The 14639-nt window shown below is 42.7% G+C and overlaps 2 protein-coding genes across 15 annotated transcripts in view; one reads left to right on the top strand and one right to left on the bottom strand.

Annotated features, from left to right (window-relative positions):
* Nucleotides 1-4344, top strand: part of LOC110520510 (protein TFG) — a 33438-nt gene extending 29094 nt beyond the window's left edge. The window contains exons 7-8 of one of the 2 annotated variants that reach the window (XM_021597886.3): nucleotides 1888-1968; nucleotides 2125-4344. In XM_021597886.3, coding sequence (XP_021453561.1) covers nucleotides 1888-1968; nucleotides 2125-2513 — 470 coding nt within the window. In that variant the 3' untranslated portion in view covers nucleotides 2514-4344. The remainder of the gene's footprint in view (nucleotides 1-1887; nucleotides 1969-2124) is intronic. The other variant, XM_090230294.1, reaches the window with a different exon arrangement.
* A 397-nt stretch (nucleotides 4345-4741) lies between these two features.
* Nucleotides 4742-14639, bottom strand: part of LOC110520508 (target of Nesh-SH3) — a 55095-nt gene continuing 45197 nt past the window's right edge. For 10 of the 13 annotated variants that reach the window (XM_090230286.1, XM_090230287.1, XM_090230289.1 and 7 more), the window contains 4 exons: nucleotides 13378-13407; nucleotides 13104-13262; nucleotides 6399-6521; nucleotides 4742-6175 (listed from right to left, as the gene is read on the bottom strand). In XM_090230286.1, the coding sequence (XP_090086412.1) occupies nucleotides 6060-6175; nucleotides 6399-6521; nucleotides 13104-13262; nucleotides 13378-13407 (428 nt within the window). In that variant the 3' untranslated portion in view covers nucleotides 4742-6059. Of the gene's footprint in view, nucleotides 6176-6398; nucleotides 6522-12617; nucleotides 13263-13377; nucleotides 13408-14639 lie in introns of all 13 variants that reach the window. The other 3 variants (XR_016494838.1, XR_016494839.1, XR_016494840.1) reach the window with 1 other exon arrangement.

Genomic DNA, 14639 nt, shown 5'->3' with positions numbered 1-14639 from the left:
CATAGAGCCGCAGTGATTTCTCTGTCCTCTGGGACTTACATTTACTGATCAGAGATGAATTATTCTGGCCAATGAGGCCTGACGGCAGCTCCATCCACCCCTCTATCGGATTACATAACACACATGATGGATAGCAGACAGGAAACCAAGACGGAGAGAAAGTCAGCACCTACATGCTCGCGAGCGCACACACACACACATTCACACACACATTCACACACACACACACACACATTCACACACACACTTTGTGATTCTCACTCGAGCACCATGGTGCTCACATTACAGGGGTTAACAGTGGGCTTACAGCTGATTCATAGATGCAGTCCTATAGATCAGTATGTCTGGTTTCATTGTATAGACTTTTCACAATTTGTGGCAAGATGGTAGACTAGTGGCTAGGGCGTTGGGCCTTGTCAGCTTTTTACCTTGTCAGCTTGGGAATCGAATCCCCGAGCTGACTATGTAAAAATCTGTCGTTCTGCCCCTGAACAAGGCAGTTAACTCACTGTTCCCCAGTAGGCCGTCATTGTAAATAAGAATTTGCTCTTAACTGACTTGCCTAGTTCCATTTTTGTAAATGTTTGAATCATGTTAGATGAGTGATCACCAATGGTGGAGGAATGAAACATGGTTCTTACATCTGGTCCAGACTTGGGTCAAAATGTATTTGTACTTAATGTACCTGAAGTATTTGAAAGATAACAAATAGCATTTCAACCCAGACACGGACCTACAGTATGGATCTGGGTTATGATCTGGGCCTGGGAGTGTATAAGATGGCTTCATGTGTCTGTGTGGCACCCTGTCTGTCTGTAGTAGACGGTCTAATTAGTTCCCCAGTCCACTGCAGCTCAGACCCTTGTTTTTTTATTTTTTTTTAAAATCTTCCTCTGACTTTGGGAAAGTTTGTCCCCTGCAGGTTTTGGGTCAGTTTTATTCGTGCACATTTGTGCCCCAGCTGTTTGGACCTGTGTTTGTGTGTGCATTGTCTGTGTATCTTTCCCTGCAGAACTTGTTAGAATTATGTCTAGTCCCTTTTCCCTCACAAAGGAGTTCCATAGGGCTCTGTTATGGGCCCTCTGAGTGGAAAATCAACGCTCTGCTTTAACTGGCACATGAAAAAACAGTGAACTTTAGCTAAAATAAAAGCATTGGTCAGGCAGCTGTGCCAGACAACCTCATGTTAATCAGCTTTGACCTGCGCAGAAGCAACCATCAAATCAATTTAGCAGATGTTATTGCGGGTGTAGCGAAATGCTTGTGTTCCTAGACAGTGCAGTAATATCTAACCAATCACAACAATACACACATCTAAAAGTAAAAGAATGGAATATTCATTGCCTGTCGCAAAAAGTTTGTCAGTCAGTGTCTTGAGGTCTTTGAAGCTCGGCGGTCCAGTCCACATTGTATGTGCCGTTTTGTGTTTTTAAACTTCTAGTTTTTATTTTCAGACACTCTTAACCACACTCCTCAGTCCATGGTATTGAGCCAACTTTCCAGTCTAGACTTTTAAATGTGACATGGACCCGAGAAAGAGCGAGAGAGAGAGAGAGACACACACACACACATAGACCTGTGAGGTTATGGCTAATTAAAGTTGGGAGGGAAGTGTCTTGTCTACTGACACAGACAGACCTGTTTAGACAGATGGCACCCGCTCTGACCCAACACGTCTATCCAAATAAAAGTGTTTGTGTGTGTGTGTGTGTGTTCGTGTTTAGCTTGGAGCTGTTCAGATGACTGTAATGTGCCATAGAGAGTGTCTAGGCGCAGGGCTTTGAAGAACCAGTCCTGTTTTATTTTAGTGCTCGGTGCTGTTTGCATTAAGACGATCCTGTCTGGTTCCATCCATTCATACTGATGTCCTCCATCTCTCTTCTCCAGGTCAGATGTACCAGCAGTACCAGTCTCCAGGTGGATACCCTCCCCAGCAGCCAGCACCGCAGCAGCAGTATGGCATGCCTGGTAAGACAGTGACACTTTCCCTCAGAAAAGGTCCAAGAAGGATATGCTGATCTTATAACAATGGCCCAGACTTTCACAGGAATGATGCTATGAATGTGAAATCGATAACAATCCAAAGTTATACTGTACTTCTCCCCCCAACTCTCTCTCACTCAGCAGGATGCACCCCCCAGCCCGGCACCCCTCAGCCTCAACAGCAGCAGTTCCAGAACTACCCTGCCCCCACCTCCCAGGCCCCCACCCCCAGCCAGGGCCCAGCCCCCGGCTTTCAGGGAGGCCAACAGCAGGCCGCTCCACCCCAGGGTCCCCAGCAGTACCCCCCAGGTGCCTTCCCTCCCCAAAACTACACCTCCCAGGCCAACCAGCCTGCCAACTACAGCCTACCCCCCACCTCCCAGTCTGGCCAGGGTTACCAGGCCCGTCCCAGCTACACTCCTCCCCCCGGTAGCAACGTTACCCCCCCTCCTGGGGCGTCCAACCCCTATGCCCGCAACCGGCCCCCCTTCGGCTCGGGCTATGCCCAGCCTGGCCCTGGGTACCGGTAAAAGAGAAGGAATGGAAAACGTTATCCACCCACCCCTCCCCTTTGTGTCCTGGCTGGCTCTGTTTGGCCTGGGTTCGGTAAACATGGTCTGCTAATCGGTCCATCCGTCCTTCTGTCAGTCCTCAGTCACTGATGAGTCCATATCCAAAACAAACTACAACCCCCCCCCCCCCCCCCCCCATCTGATCGTCTGTGTTCTGTCTCGACCCCACCACCACACACACAAACCCATGTTATTGTCTGTCTCGACCCCACCACACACACACACCCACGTTTTATTGTCTGTGTTCTGTCTCGACCCCACCACCACACATACACACCCATGTTATTGTCTGTCTCGACCCCACCACCACACATACACACCCATGTTATTGTCTGTGTTCTGTCTCGACCCCACCACCACACACACACACACCCATGTGTTATTGTCTGTTCTGTCTCGACCCCACCACCACACATGCACACCCATGTTATTGTCTGTGTTCTGTCTCGACCCCACCACCACACATACACACCCATGTTATTGTCTGTGTTCTCTCGACCCCACCACCACACACACACACACACACCCATGTGTTATTGTCTGTTCTGTCTCGACCCCACCACCACACACACACACACACCCATGTGTTATTGTCTGTTCTGTCTCGACCCCACCACCACACACACACCCATGTTATTGTCTGTGTTCTGTCTCGACCCCACCACCACACACACACCCATGTTATTGTCTGTGTTCTGTCTCGACCCCACCACCACACACACACCCATGTTATTGTCTGTCTCGACCCCACCACCACACATACACACCCATGTTATTGTCTGTGTTCTGTCTCGACCCCACCACCACACACACACCCATGTTATTGTCTGTGTTCTGTCTCGACCCCACCACCACACACACACCCATGTGTTATTGTCTGTCTCGACCCCACCACCACACACACACACACACCCATGTGTTATTGTCTGTTCTGTCTCGACCCCACCACCACACACACACCCATGTTATTGTCTGTGTTCTGTCTCGACCCCACCACCACACAAACACACCAATGTGTTAAGGCCCTGTTATTTGTAATTGAATCATCCCTACCCACACCCTATGTGTCTGTCATCAGGGTGGGCTCAATTTGAATTGAAGGCAGTCAATTCAGGAAGTTAACTAAAATGTACAATTCAATAATAAAAAAGGCCATTTTCAATGACTTCTCAAACTGAAAAGTCAAAGTTATTTATTTCAAAATGTTTTTAAATGTTTTAATTTCTAATTGTCAGTTCAAATAGTGCTCAACACTGGTGAACATGTCGTCAGTCTGTAAGCACACTCAGCTGGGAGAACAAAACAGGCTGAAATATGAAGGCTGTCTTATTATCATCCGACTTTATCTTGCTAGTCTGACAGCTGTAAATGCACCTGTATCCGCTGGTCAACAGATGTTGATTCATATTGCATTTAACTGATCTTTTGAGGATATAGTTTGCTGAGTGTCAACAGATGCTTCTATGAAAATGGTGTTCATCCCCTTTTTTTTTTAAATACTTTTTTTACAACTCGTTTTCATCAACGCCATGTTGGTATTATGTCGTGTCATGGAATCTGCCCCTCGCTTGAGTACAATATGGGAGGTGTAGTTTTGACCTTCCAGAAGGGTCCTACCATGTTTAGCCTCTTAGATCACCTCCTTATGGTTTATCACTCTCTTTCTCTTACATTTTTTTCCTCAATGGTTTGTATTAATATATCAGTCAGATTTTCCACCTTGAAGTGTCATTTAGTTTGTTTAAACTGTAACATTTTTTCTAAAACCTAATAAAGGTTTTGAAACCTTGGTAGTCTGTCATTGTTTTGATTCTTTGTCTCCCTCACTCCTTCCCTCACACTGTGGTTTGTGAGTTCACGGCTCCGTGTTGAGCTTGGCTTCCGAGAGCCTTTCGTATCCCACCAGAGTGGATTTGGAAAAGTGTGGTAATGCTGCTGTTGCTGTTTGTTTTCCTAATCGGGCGTTGTGGTTGGCTGGGATGTGTGGTGAGGGAGTGTGTGGTAGGTCCCTCAGCTCTGCCTGTCTGCAGTCAGAACTAATGGAGAAATGAGTGAAACGGGGCATGTGTTGTTGATTTGTGTGGGTGTGTGTGTGTGTGTGTGTGTGTGACATATGAACACACACTTTCATATGTGCACAATGCATTTACAACCAATTTGAGTCGTAGAAGTAGTAAAAACAGAACCATACTTAAGGATTTATTGTTGAAAATAGATACAGAAATGGTTGTACATATCTGGAACAATCTATAAACACTTTTCCCCAAAAAATTGTGTTGAAAATACAACTGCAGCCATTTGTGAGCAACTGTACAAAATGTTAAATGTAATCTTTGTTTGTTTGTTTCCACACTAAAAGAAGCTTTTATGTACATGTTATATAATATTTAAACTCAGACGAACAGGTTGTGCTAACAAAACTGTAGAAAACATTCCAAGGCTAAAAACAGAGTTTCGTCAGTGAGGGGAAATGTTCTGAATGTTGTAGGTAGAAATGTAACGTATAGAACTGACAATTCCTCATCCTACAAACCCAATACATTACATCTGAACATTCTGCAATGGTGCACCCCACTGAACATGCCCCAGAGGTGGACAATTGTGGTCACTTGCAATGAGCTTAGGACCACATCCACATAACGGATTCCTGGCAATCATTCTCCAAATTGAGATGAGTTGAAGTTAGAAAATTGAAGATGAAAGAACAAAGCATATCCTAATGCTGTTCATTCCAACTGAGTGAATCCCAGTATCTGATGATTTTTATCTCTACTTAATATTTGGACATTCATTGGCTAAAGAACCCATTCAGGTGTTTTTCCAAGTGATTAACACACTTCTAGTCCGTGGAACCGCCTTGCTTTGTAAACTTAATGTAGAGACTTGATAGTAGTTCAGAAATATTGTTCTTTCACATCATATACATATTTAATACTTTCATATTGTGCAAACCGCAACTGTTAATCCCACAGGACCAATCAAGAAAGGGTATTGAGTATAGACAGTATCTGTATGAGTGAAAACTAATGCTTTTGTAGCAACCCTTTTAACAGACTGGCCAATAGAAACCACAAGGTACATGAATAACAACTGCTTGATAAATAAAACCATACACATTATTACATTTTTAGGGAGCCAGCTTCCCAACAGTTTCCAGTGTTCATATTTAATGAAGCACTCTGAAAAACCTTTTACCAACTTCTCTTCCTTGTTTACAGGTTGAGTATTTTCTCATGTTGTCGTGATTGATAAATAGTGAGATGAGATTTAAGGAGATATGACAAATGTGCCTAACAGAGTTCGTGACAAGTATGGTCCTGTACACTTTTATACAATGGAATGTGGGCTGTTGCCATCTGACAAATAGATAGTCAGAAAGGTGCATCTCCATGGTAACAGAGAAGCCCACCTCCCCTCAGGCTGCCTCAGTCCTCCTTTCAGCCTGGTACAATAATCCCTCTTTCAGTCAGGCATCTTCCTGGCCACCTCCTTGGTGGAGGGGTCTTACCATTTCCCAGGTATGGGTGTTCCGCACTCGTACCAGCCGACATAGGTGGCATGCGAGTTCCCTCCGATCTGGCCGAAGTTGACCGGTTCCTGACGCATAGCCCGGTAGAAACCTGAGACATGAGAACAAAAGGATAATGAGAACCTTTCTTTTAAAAATGGTTTGGGATGTGAATGGTCTTAACATAGTCTAGAGATCATTGTTTCCCATAGTTAACCCTGAAACAGAAATCTTTAGTAATTGAAAAGTGAACAAGAAACCATGGTCATGGACACCTGTACAAGTGGTTCTCTGCCACTGATCTTTCTAATGGGTCCCAGTTGATGGTACTCTACCTGATCGGCTGGGAAGCTGGTCGGCCAGTAGCTGGCTGCCTGTTCGTCCGTCCAGGAAAGAATCTACAAATTGGCAGTGGTCCTCTCCATGACCAGTCTGGTCCCCGATGTTATAGAACTTGCCTGCACAGGATCAAAGGTTATGGCTCTGTATGATGCTATAGGTTAAATAATGTTAATTTAAGTTAATATAATTTTAGTTAGTTACACCTCGTTCAGAATTCCATTGTATCCTTTATAGTCATATGTACACAAGTCCTTTATAGTCAGTCGTATGTACATAGAGACAAGGCAATATAAACAGAGTAAAACATAGACATACTCTGAGTGTACAAAACATTAGGGAACACCTTCCGAATATTAAGTTGTCCCCCTTTTTGCCCTCAGAACAGCCTCAAGTCATCGGGGCATGGACTCTACAAGGTGTCAAAAGTGTTATTCAGGGATGCTGGCCTATGTTGATTCCAATGCTTCCTACAGTTGTGTCAAGTTGGTTGGATGTCCTTTAGGTGGTGGACCATTTTTAATATACTCACAGGAAACTGTTGAGCATGAAAAACTCAGCAATTTAGCAGTTCTTGACAAATCCGGTGCGCCTGGCCCCTACTACCATACTCCGTTCAAAGGCACTTAAATCTTTTGTCTTCCCCATTCACCATCTGAATGGTACATATACACAATCTATGTCTCAATTGTCTCAAGGCTTAAAATTCTTCTTTAACCTGTCTCCGCCCCTTAATCTACACTGATTGAAGTGTAGATTAAGTAACATCAATAAGAGATCATACACTCTTTGAAAAAGGGTTCAAAAGGGTTCTGCGGTTGTCCCCATAGGAGAACCCTTTTTGGTTCCAGATAGAACTAGTTTGGTTTCCATGTAGAACCCTCTGGAAAGGGTTTTACATGGAACGCAAAAGGGGTTCTTCAAAGGGTTGTCTTATGGGGACAGCGAAAGAACCCTTTTTAGTTCTAGATAACACCTTTTTTCTAAGAGTGGAGCATTCACCTGGATTCACCTGGTCAGTCTATGTCATGGAAAGAGCAGGTGTTCTTAATGTTTTGTACACTCAGTGTATAGTGTGCCTTCGGAAACTATTCAGACCCCTTGACTTTTTCCACATTTTGTTACAGCCTTATTCTAAAATTGATTAAATAAAACTGTTTTCTCAGCAATCTACAAACAATACCCCAAAATGACGAAGCGAAAACAGGTTTTTAAACATTTTTGCAAATGTATTTACCGTAATTTCCGGACTATAAGCCGCTACTTTATTCCCAGGCTTTGAACCTCGAGGTTTATACAATGACTCGGCTAATTTATGGATCTTTCCCGCTTTCACAAGATTCATGCCGCCAAAAAACTGAGCACCGTCACATAATGTGACGTAAATTGAGCGCGCTCAAACTTCCCATCATTCTGATTACGGTAGTCATTTTGAAACCCTCATCATGGCAAAGACACGGAGAAATGCATATGATGCAGCTTTCAAGTTGAAGGCGATCGATCTGGCTGTTGGAAAGGGAAATAGAGCTGCTGACAGCGTGGAGCATTGTCAAAAAATCCACTATCATCAACGGGTTTCGAAAGGCTGGACTGCTGCGTGTTGAAGAGGGCAGCGATCCAACATCGGATGGAGCAATTCAACTCTGACACCGAAGGAGATGACTTCAGTGGTTTCAGTGCACAGGAGGAGGGAGATAGTGACCAATGACTTTCTTGGTAGGCTACTGTTTAATTTTTGTTACAAGCCGTGTTTCGTTAAAGCCTATTTATTTTTGTTACAAGCCGTGTTTCGTTTAAAGGCTGTGTAAAGTTCATTTGTTTCAACGTACGGGTAGGCACCTGCGGCTTATAGTCATGTGCGGCTTATTTATGTACAAAATACATATTCTTTAATAATTCAGTGGGTGCGGTTCATATTCAGGTGCGCTTAATAGTCCAGCAATTACGGTAAAAATAACAGAAATACCTGGATTACATAAGTATTCAGACCCTTTGCTATGAGAATCGAAATTGAGCTCAGGTGCATTCTGTTTCCATTGATCATCCTTCAGATGTTTCTACAACTTCATTGGAGTCCACTTGTGGTAAATTCAATTGATTGGACATAATTTAGATAGGCACACACGTGTCTATATAAGGTCCCACAGTTGACAGTGCATGTCAGAGCAAAAACCAAGCCATGAGGTCAAAGACATTTTCCGTAGAGCTCTGAGACAGGATTGTGTCGAGGCATAAACCTGGGGAAGTGTACCAAAACATTTATGCAGCATTGAATGTCCCCAAGAGCACAGTGGCCTCCATAATTATTAAATGGAAGAAGTTTGGAACCACCAAGACTCTTCCTAGAGCTGGCTGCCAGGCCAAACTGAGCAATCGGGGGAGAAGGGCCTTGGTCAGGGAGGTGACCACAAACCTGATGGTCAGTCTGACAGAGCTCTAGAGTTGCTCTGTGGAGATGGGAGGACAACCATCTCTGCAGCACTCCACCAATAAGGCCTTAATGGTAGAGTGCCAGAATGCTAAGTGTCATGTCTGGAGGAAACCTGGCGCCATCCCTACAATGAAGCATGGTGGTGGCAGCATCATGCTTTGGGGATGTTTTTCAGCAGCATGGGCTGGGAGACTAGACTGGATCGAGGGAAAGATGAACATAGGAAAGTACAGAGAGGTCCTTGATGAAAACCTGGTCCTGGACCTCAGACTGGGGCAAAGATTTACCTTCCAACAGGACAACAACCCTAAGCACACAGCCAAGACAATGCAGGAGTGGCTTAAGGACAAGTCTCTGAATGTCCTTGAGTGGTCCAGCCGGAGCCCAGACTTGAACCCGATCGAACAATTCTCGAGAGATCTGAAAATAGCCGTGCAGCAACGCTCCCTATCCAACCTGACAGAGATTGAGAGGATCTGCAGAGAAGAATGCGAGAAACTCCTCCAATTACAGGTGTGCCAAGCTTGTAGTGTCCTACCCAAGAAGACTCGAGGCTGTAATCGCTGCCAAGAGTGATTCAACAAAGTACTGAGTAAACGGTCTGAATACTTTTATATTTTTAATAAATGTGGAAACATTTCTACAAACAAGTTTTTGCTTTGTCATTATGGGCCATTGTGTGTAGATTGATATGAGATAAAAACAGTTTAATCAATTTTAGAATAAGGCTGTCTCACCAGGGGTAGGTTACTTTCTAAATGTAATCCATTACAGTTACTAGTTACCTGTCAAATTGTAATCAGTAACGTTACTTTTGGATTACCGAAACACAGTAACATAATCTGATTACATTCAGTTACGTTTAGATTACTTTCCCCTTAAGAGGAATTAGAAGAAGACAAAAATGTATGTTACCAATTGAACCACATCTATTGAGATATGCTGCAATGTTAAAGTTTACATAGCTGGCCACATGTGGATGTTACATTTGACTTTGTGCGTTGTTTGTGTTGGCTTCTTCTAACCCATCGCTTTCTACTACATATAATAAATAATACGTTAAACTTTGGTTTTTAATGTAAAAATATAATTTAATCAGAATTCCAGTCATTCCAATAAATGTTATACCCCTTGATCTTCAAGAAAGGACTTGGAAATATGGAAGTATAGATTAGCCAAATTGTTTTACCTGAGCATGACCCCAAAACTAAGGACTTATTAGCCAACTCTACGCTGTTATTTATGATTTTGTTGTCATGGAGGACTGATTGATTCGAGTTGAAAAATAAATGCTGTGCTCATGGAGTGGCATGCTTTGAGCACTACTGAAATGTGCTATTTACATGTGAAAAATGAATGACATATGCTACATTGCTATAGGCCTATTTAACATTTTATTGGTGACACTTTGATATCTTGATAATATGCAGCTGTTTAAAGGGCAAATCCACAGATGAAACAGTAACAAAACCTCACCCCGCCTCTGTTTTGGTAAAAAGCTGAGGGATGGGCCTGGAGAAATGTAACCACTCTCGGATGAATAGTCAGAGCTATGGATGCGAGGACTGACCATCCATGATATCAAAATGATTGTTTGAACCATGTTATGAGGCTATACAGTGTTTGTTTATGTTTACAATGTTTACAAACATTGGAGGAAAACAAGCTTATATTTTGGGTTCTCATGGTGGGACAGTTGAACTAAGCTCATAAGGCATGTGAAGTTATATTCTTCAAGAATCAATTGATATATAATTTATACAGTGCCTTGCGAAAGTATTCGGCCCCCTTGAACTTCAGGCTTCAAACATAAAGATATAAAACTGTATTTTTTTGTGAAGAATCAACAACAAGTGGGACACAATCATGAAGTGGAACGACATTTATTGGATATTTCAAACTTTTTTAATAAATCAAAAACTGAAAAATTGGGCGTGTAAAATTATTCAGCCCCCTTAAGTTAATACTTTGTAGCGCCACCTTTTGCTGCGATTACAGCTGTAAGTCGCTTGGGGTATGTCTCTATCAGTTTTGCACATCGAGAGACTGAAATTTTTTCCCATTCCTCCTTGCAAAACAGCTCGAGCTCAGTGAGGTTGGATGGAGAGCATTTGTGAACAGCAGTTTTCAGTTCTTTCCACAGATTCTCGATTGGATTCAGGTCTGGACTTTGACTTGGCCATTCTAACACCTGGATATGTTTATTTTTGAACCATTCCATTGTAGATTTTGCTTTATGTTTTGGATCATTTTCTTGTTGGAAGACAAATCTCTGTCCCAGTCTCAGGTCTTTTGCAGACTCCATCAGGTTTTCTTCCAGAATGGTCCTGTATTTGGCTCCATCCATCTTCCCATCAATTTTAACCATCTTCCCTGTCCCTGCTGAAGAAAAGCAGGCCCAAACCATGATGCTGCCACCACCATGTTTGACAGTGGGGATGGTGTGTTCAGCTGTGTTGCTTTTACGCCAAACATAACGTTTTGCATTGTTGCCAAAAAGTTCAATTTTGGTTTCATCTGACCAGAGCACCTTCTTCCACATGTTTGGTGTGTCTCCCAGGTGGCTTGTGGCAAACTTTAAACTACACTTTTTATGGATATCTTTAAGAAATGGCTTTCTTCTTGCCACTCTTCCATAAAGGCCAGATTTGTGCAATATACGACTGATTGTTGTCCTTTGGACAGAGTCTCCCACCTCAGCTGTAGATCTCTGCAGTTCATCCAGAGTGATCATGGGCCTCTTGGCTGCATCTCTGATCAGTCTTCTCCTTGTATGAGCTGAAAGTTTAGAGGGACGGCCAGGTCTTGGTAGATTTGCAGTGGTCTGATACTCCTTCCATTTCAATATTATCGCTTGCACAGTGCTCCTTGGGATGTTTAAAGCTTGGGCAATCTTTTTGTATCCAATTCCGTCTTTAAACTTCTTCACAATAGTATCTCGGACCTGCCTGGTGTGTTCCTTGTTCTTCATGATGCTCTCTGCGCTTTTAACGGACCTCTGAGACTATCACAGTGCAGGTGCATTTATACGGAGACTTGATTACACACAGGTGGATTGTATTTATCATCATTCAGCATTGGATCATTCAGAGATCCTCACTGAACTTCTGGAGAGAGTTTGCTGCACTGAAAGTAAAGGGGCTGAATAATTTTGCACGTCCAATTTTTCAGTTTTTGATTTGTTAAAAAAGTTTGAAATATCCAATAAATGTCGTTCCACTTCATGATTGTGTCCCACTTGTTGTTGATTCTTCACAAAAAAATAAAGTTTTATATCTTTATGTTTGAAGTCTGAAATGTGGCAAAAGGTCGCAAAGTTCAAGGGGGCTGAATACTTTCGCAAGGCACTGTAAGTCCAAAAATGGATGTAGCAACTACAGATTGCTCCTTTAAGTCTATCAAAAGTGAGTTTGAGTTTGAGCACGTGTCCATTAGGCCTATGGATAAGAAAAAATAGTATCAGCATGAATTAGATTGAGCAATAAAACCCCCACTTGTATTCCATAGGCTGGGATTCGCACTATGCAGCTGTTGCATTAGCATATGTTTTACTGGCTGTCCACTGGTTTCAAAAACAATGATTGAGAGGCAGCTTAAACTTCTTGAATTCAACCATTATTGGGTTCAAATACACATTTAGATTTGTGAACAGCCATCCACAACAACCACCGTAATGTGCAAATAGCTAAATGAGAGAACAGCAGTGTGATTCACATCAATACGCTATGTAGATGACAATAAGTGATATCCGTATCGCCATAGACTACACTGCTGTCATCCTTACCTCCAAGCGTTTATTCAAGTTGGATCATTTTTGGATGCCGACAGCAGTCGTACCATTGGAAGGACATGGCTTGGACTGTAGCTTACAAAAGCCCTTTCCTGCTCTTTTCCCGCAATCCATCAAACCCATTTGGTGTGTCATCATAGTGGTCTCTGAATTCTGGTCAGACTCGCTCAGGTGGAAAAAAATGTAAACATGCGCCTTTTTTCAATGCTGATTTGAATGTCATTGAGAAAACAGGTGTCAAAGATTTTTTTTCTCGCAAACCTCCTTTCTGAACTTAAGAGCTATCCTCGATGTAATCATCTAATTTTTCAAAAGTATCTGTAATCTGATTACAATATGTTTGCTGGTAACGTAACGGTTTACATGTAATCCATTACTGCCCAACCCTGGCTGTAACCTACTGTAACCTAACAACATTTGGAAGAAGTCAAGTGGTCTGAATACTTTCCCAAGGCAACCCTCTTACTATACTATACTGACCGTTGAGCGAGTCGCTCATGTAGATTTTGTATCTAAGGGAGTTGCATAGCTGGATGCCCACAAACTTGCGGTACCAGGTCCTCTTCACGTACTGCTTCCCATTACACTCCGAGTAGGAATCTGCCTTGAAGGGGAACTGTGTCCAGATAGCAGCTTTACCTGGAGGCAGGAGAGAGAATATATTAAAGGATTCATTTGACACTATGGCACAGAGAACGGGACACAAACTATGGAAGAAAAATGATTGTGAACATGACATACTGAGTCCACTCACCTGAGACATTCTCACTCACCCGAGGGTCCGCTATGGAGGAGAGAGTGAAAGAGATAAAACATCATTAGTCACACATCAGTCCATTATTACCGCATTAATACAGTAATAAACAATACTTGCACATGGACAGCTACGTAGTCATGTCCCTCCCAGTCTGATTTCACTACAGGGCAAAGAGCCTTTGGTCCAATCACTCCTCTTTATCAGTGTTGGAGATCAATTCAGCTCAGTCACTCTTATTTCTGTTTGGACACAATATTGCTGTGAATGTTAGTTAATTGATTTCATTAGTGTGCATAACGGATATGATATGAATCCCAAAATCCAATCCATCTGTAGCTATTATGTGACCATGACTGATGTTGAAGCTGTCAAATCGTTGAGCAGCTGCTCTTGTCACAAAGCCACACCCTCCCTCTCAGGTTAGAAGTTCAGAACGAGAAAGTGTAGGCTAGTTAGAAAATATAACGCTCAAATTGAAATTGATTAAACAAAATACTGAAGATTTCGATCAGCGTAAGGGAGGTGTAGATTACATCTCACATTCCAGGGTTCCTTATGGAGGTGTAGATTACATCTCACATTCCAGTGTTCCTTATGGAGGTGTATATTACATCTCACATTCCAGTGTTCCTTATGGAGGTGTAGATTACATCTCACATTCCAGTGTTCCTTATGGAGGTGTAGATTACATCTCACATTCCAGTGTTCCTTATGGAGGTGTAGATTACATCTCACATTCCAGTGTTCCTTATGGAGGTGTAGATTACACCTCACATTCCAGTGTTCCTTATGGAGGTGTAGATTACATCTCACATTCCAGTGTTCCTTATGGAGGTGTAGATTACGTCTCACATTCCAGGGTTCCTTATGGAGGTGTAGATTACATCTCACATTCCAGTGTTCCTTATGGAGGTGTAGATTACACCTCACATTCCAGTGTTCCTTATGGAGGTGTAGATTACATCTCACATTCCAGTGTTCCTTATGGAGGTGTAGATTACACCTCACATTCCAGTGTTCCTTATGGAGGTGTAGATTACATCTCACATTCCAGTGTTCCTTATGGAGGTGTAGATTACATCTCACATTCCAGTGTTCCTTATGGAGGTGTAGATTACATCTCACATTCCAGTGTTCTTTATGGAGGTGTAGATTACATCTCACATTCCAGTGTTCCTTATGGAGGTGTAGATTACATCTCACATTCCAGTGTTCCTTATGGAGGTGTAGATTACATCTCACATTCCAGTGTTCCTTAT

This window comes from Oncorhynchus mykiss, chromosome 3 (genome assembly GCF_057628025.1).
Source record: "Oncorhynchus mykiss isolate SJ-2025 chromosome 3, ASM5762802v1, whole genome shotgun sequence".
Taxonomy (NCBI): Eukaryota; Metazoa; Chordata; class Actinopteri; order Salmoniformes; family Salmonidae; genus Oncorhynchus; species Oncorhynchus mykiss.
Note: the sequence above shows the minus strand (reverse complement) of the source record. Positions and strands in the feature narration are given on the sequence as shown.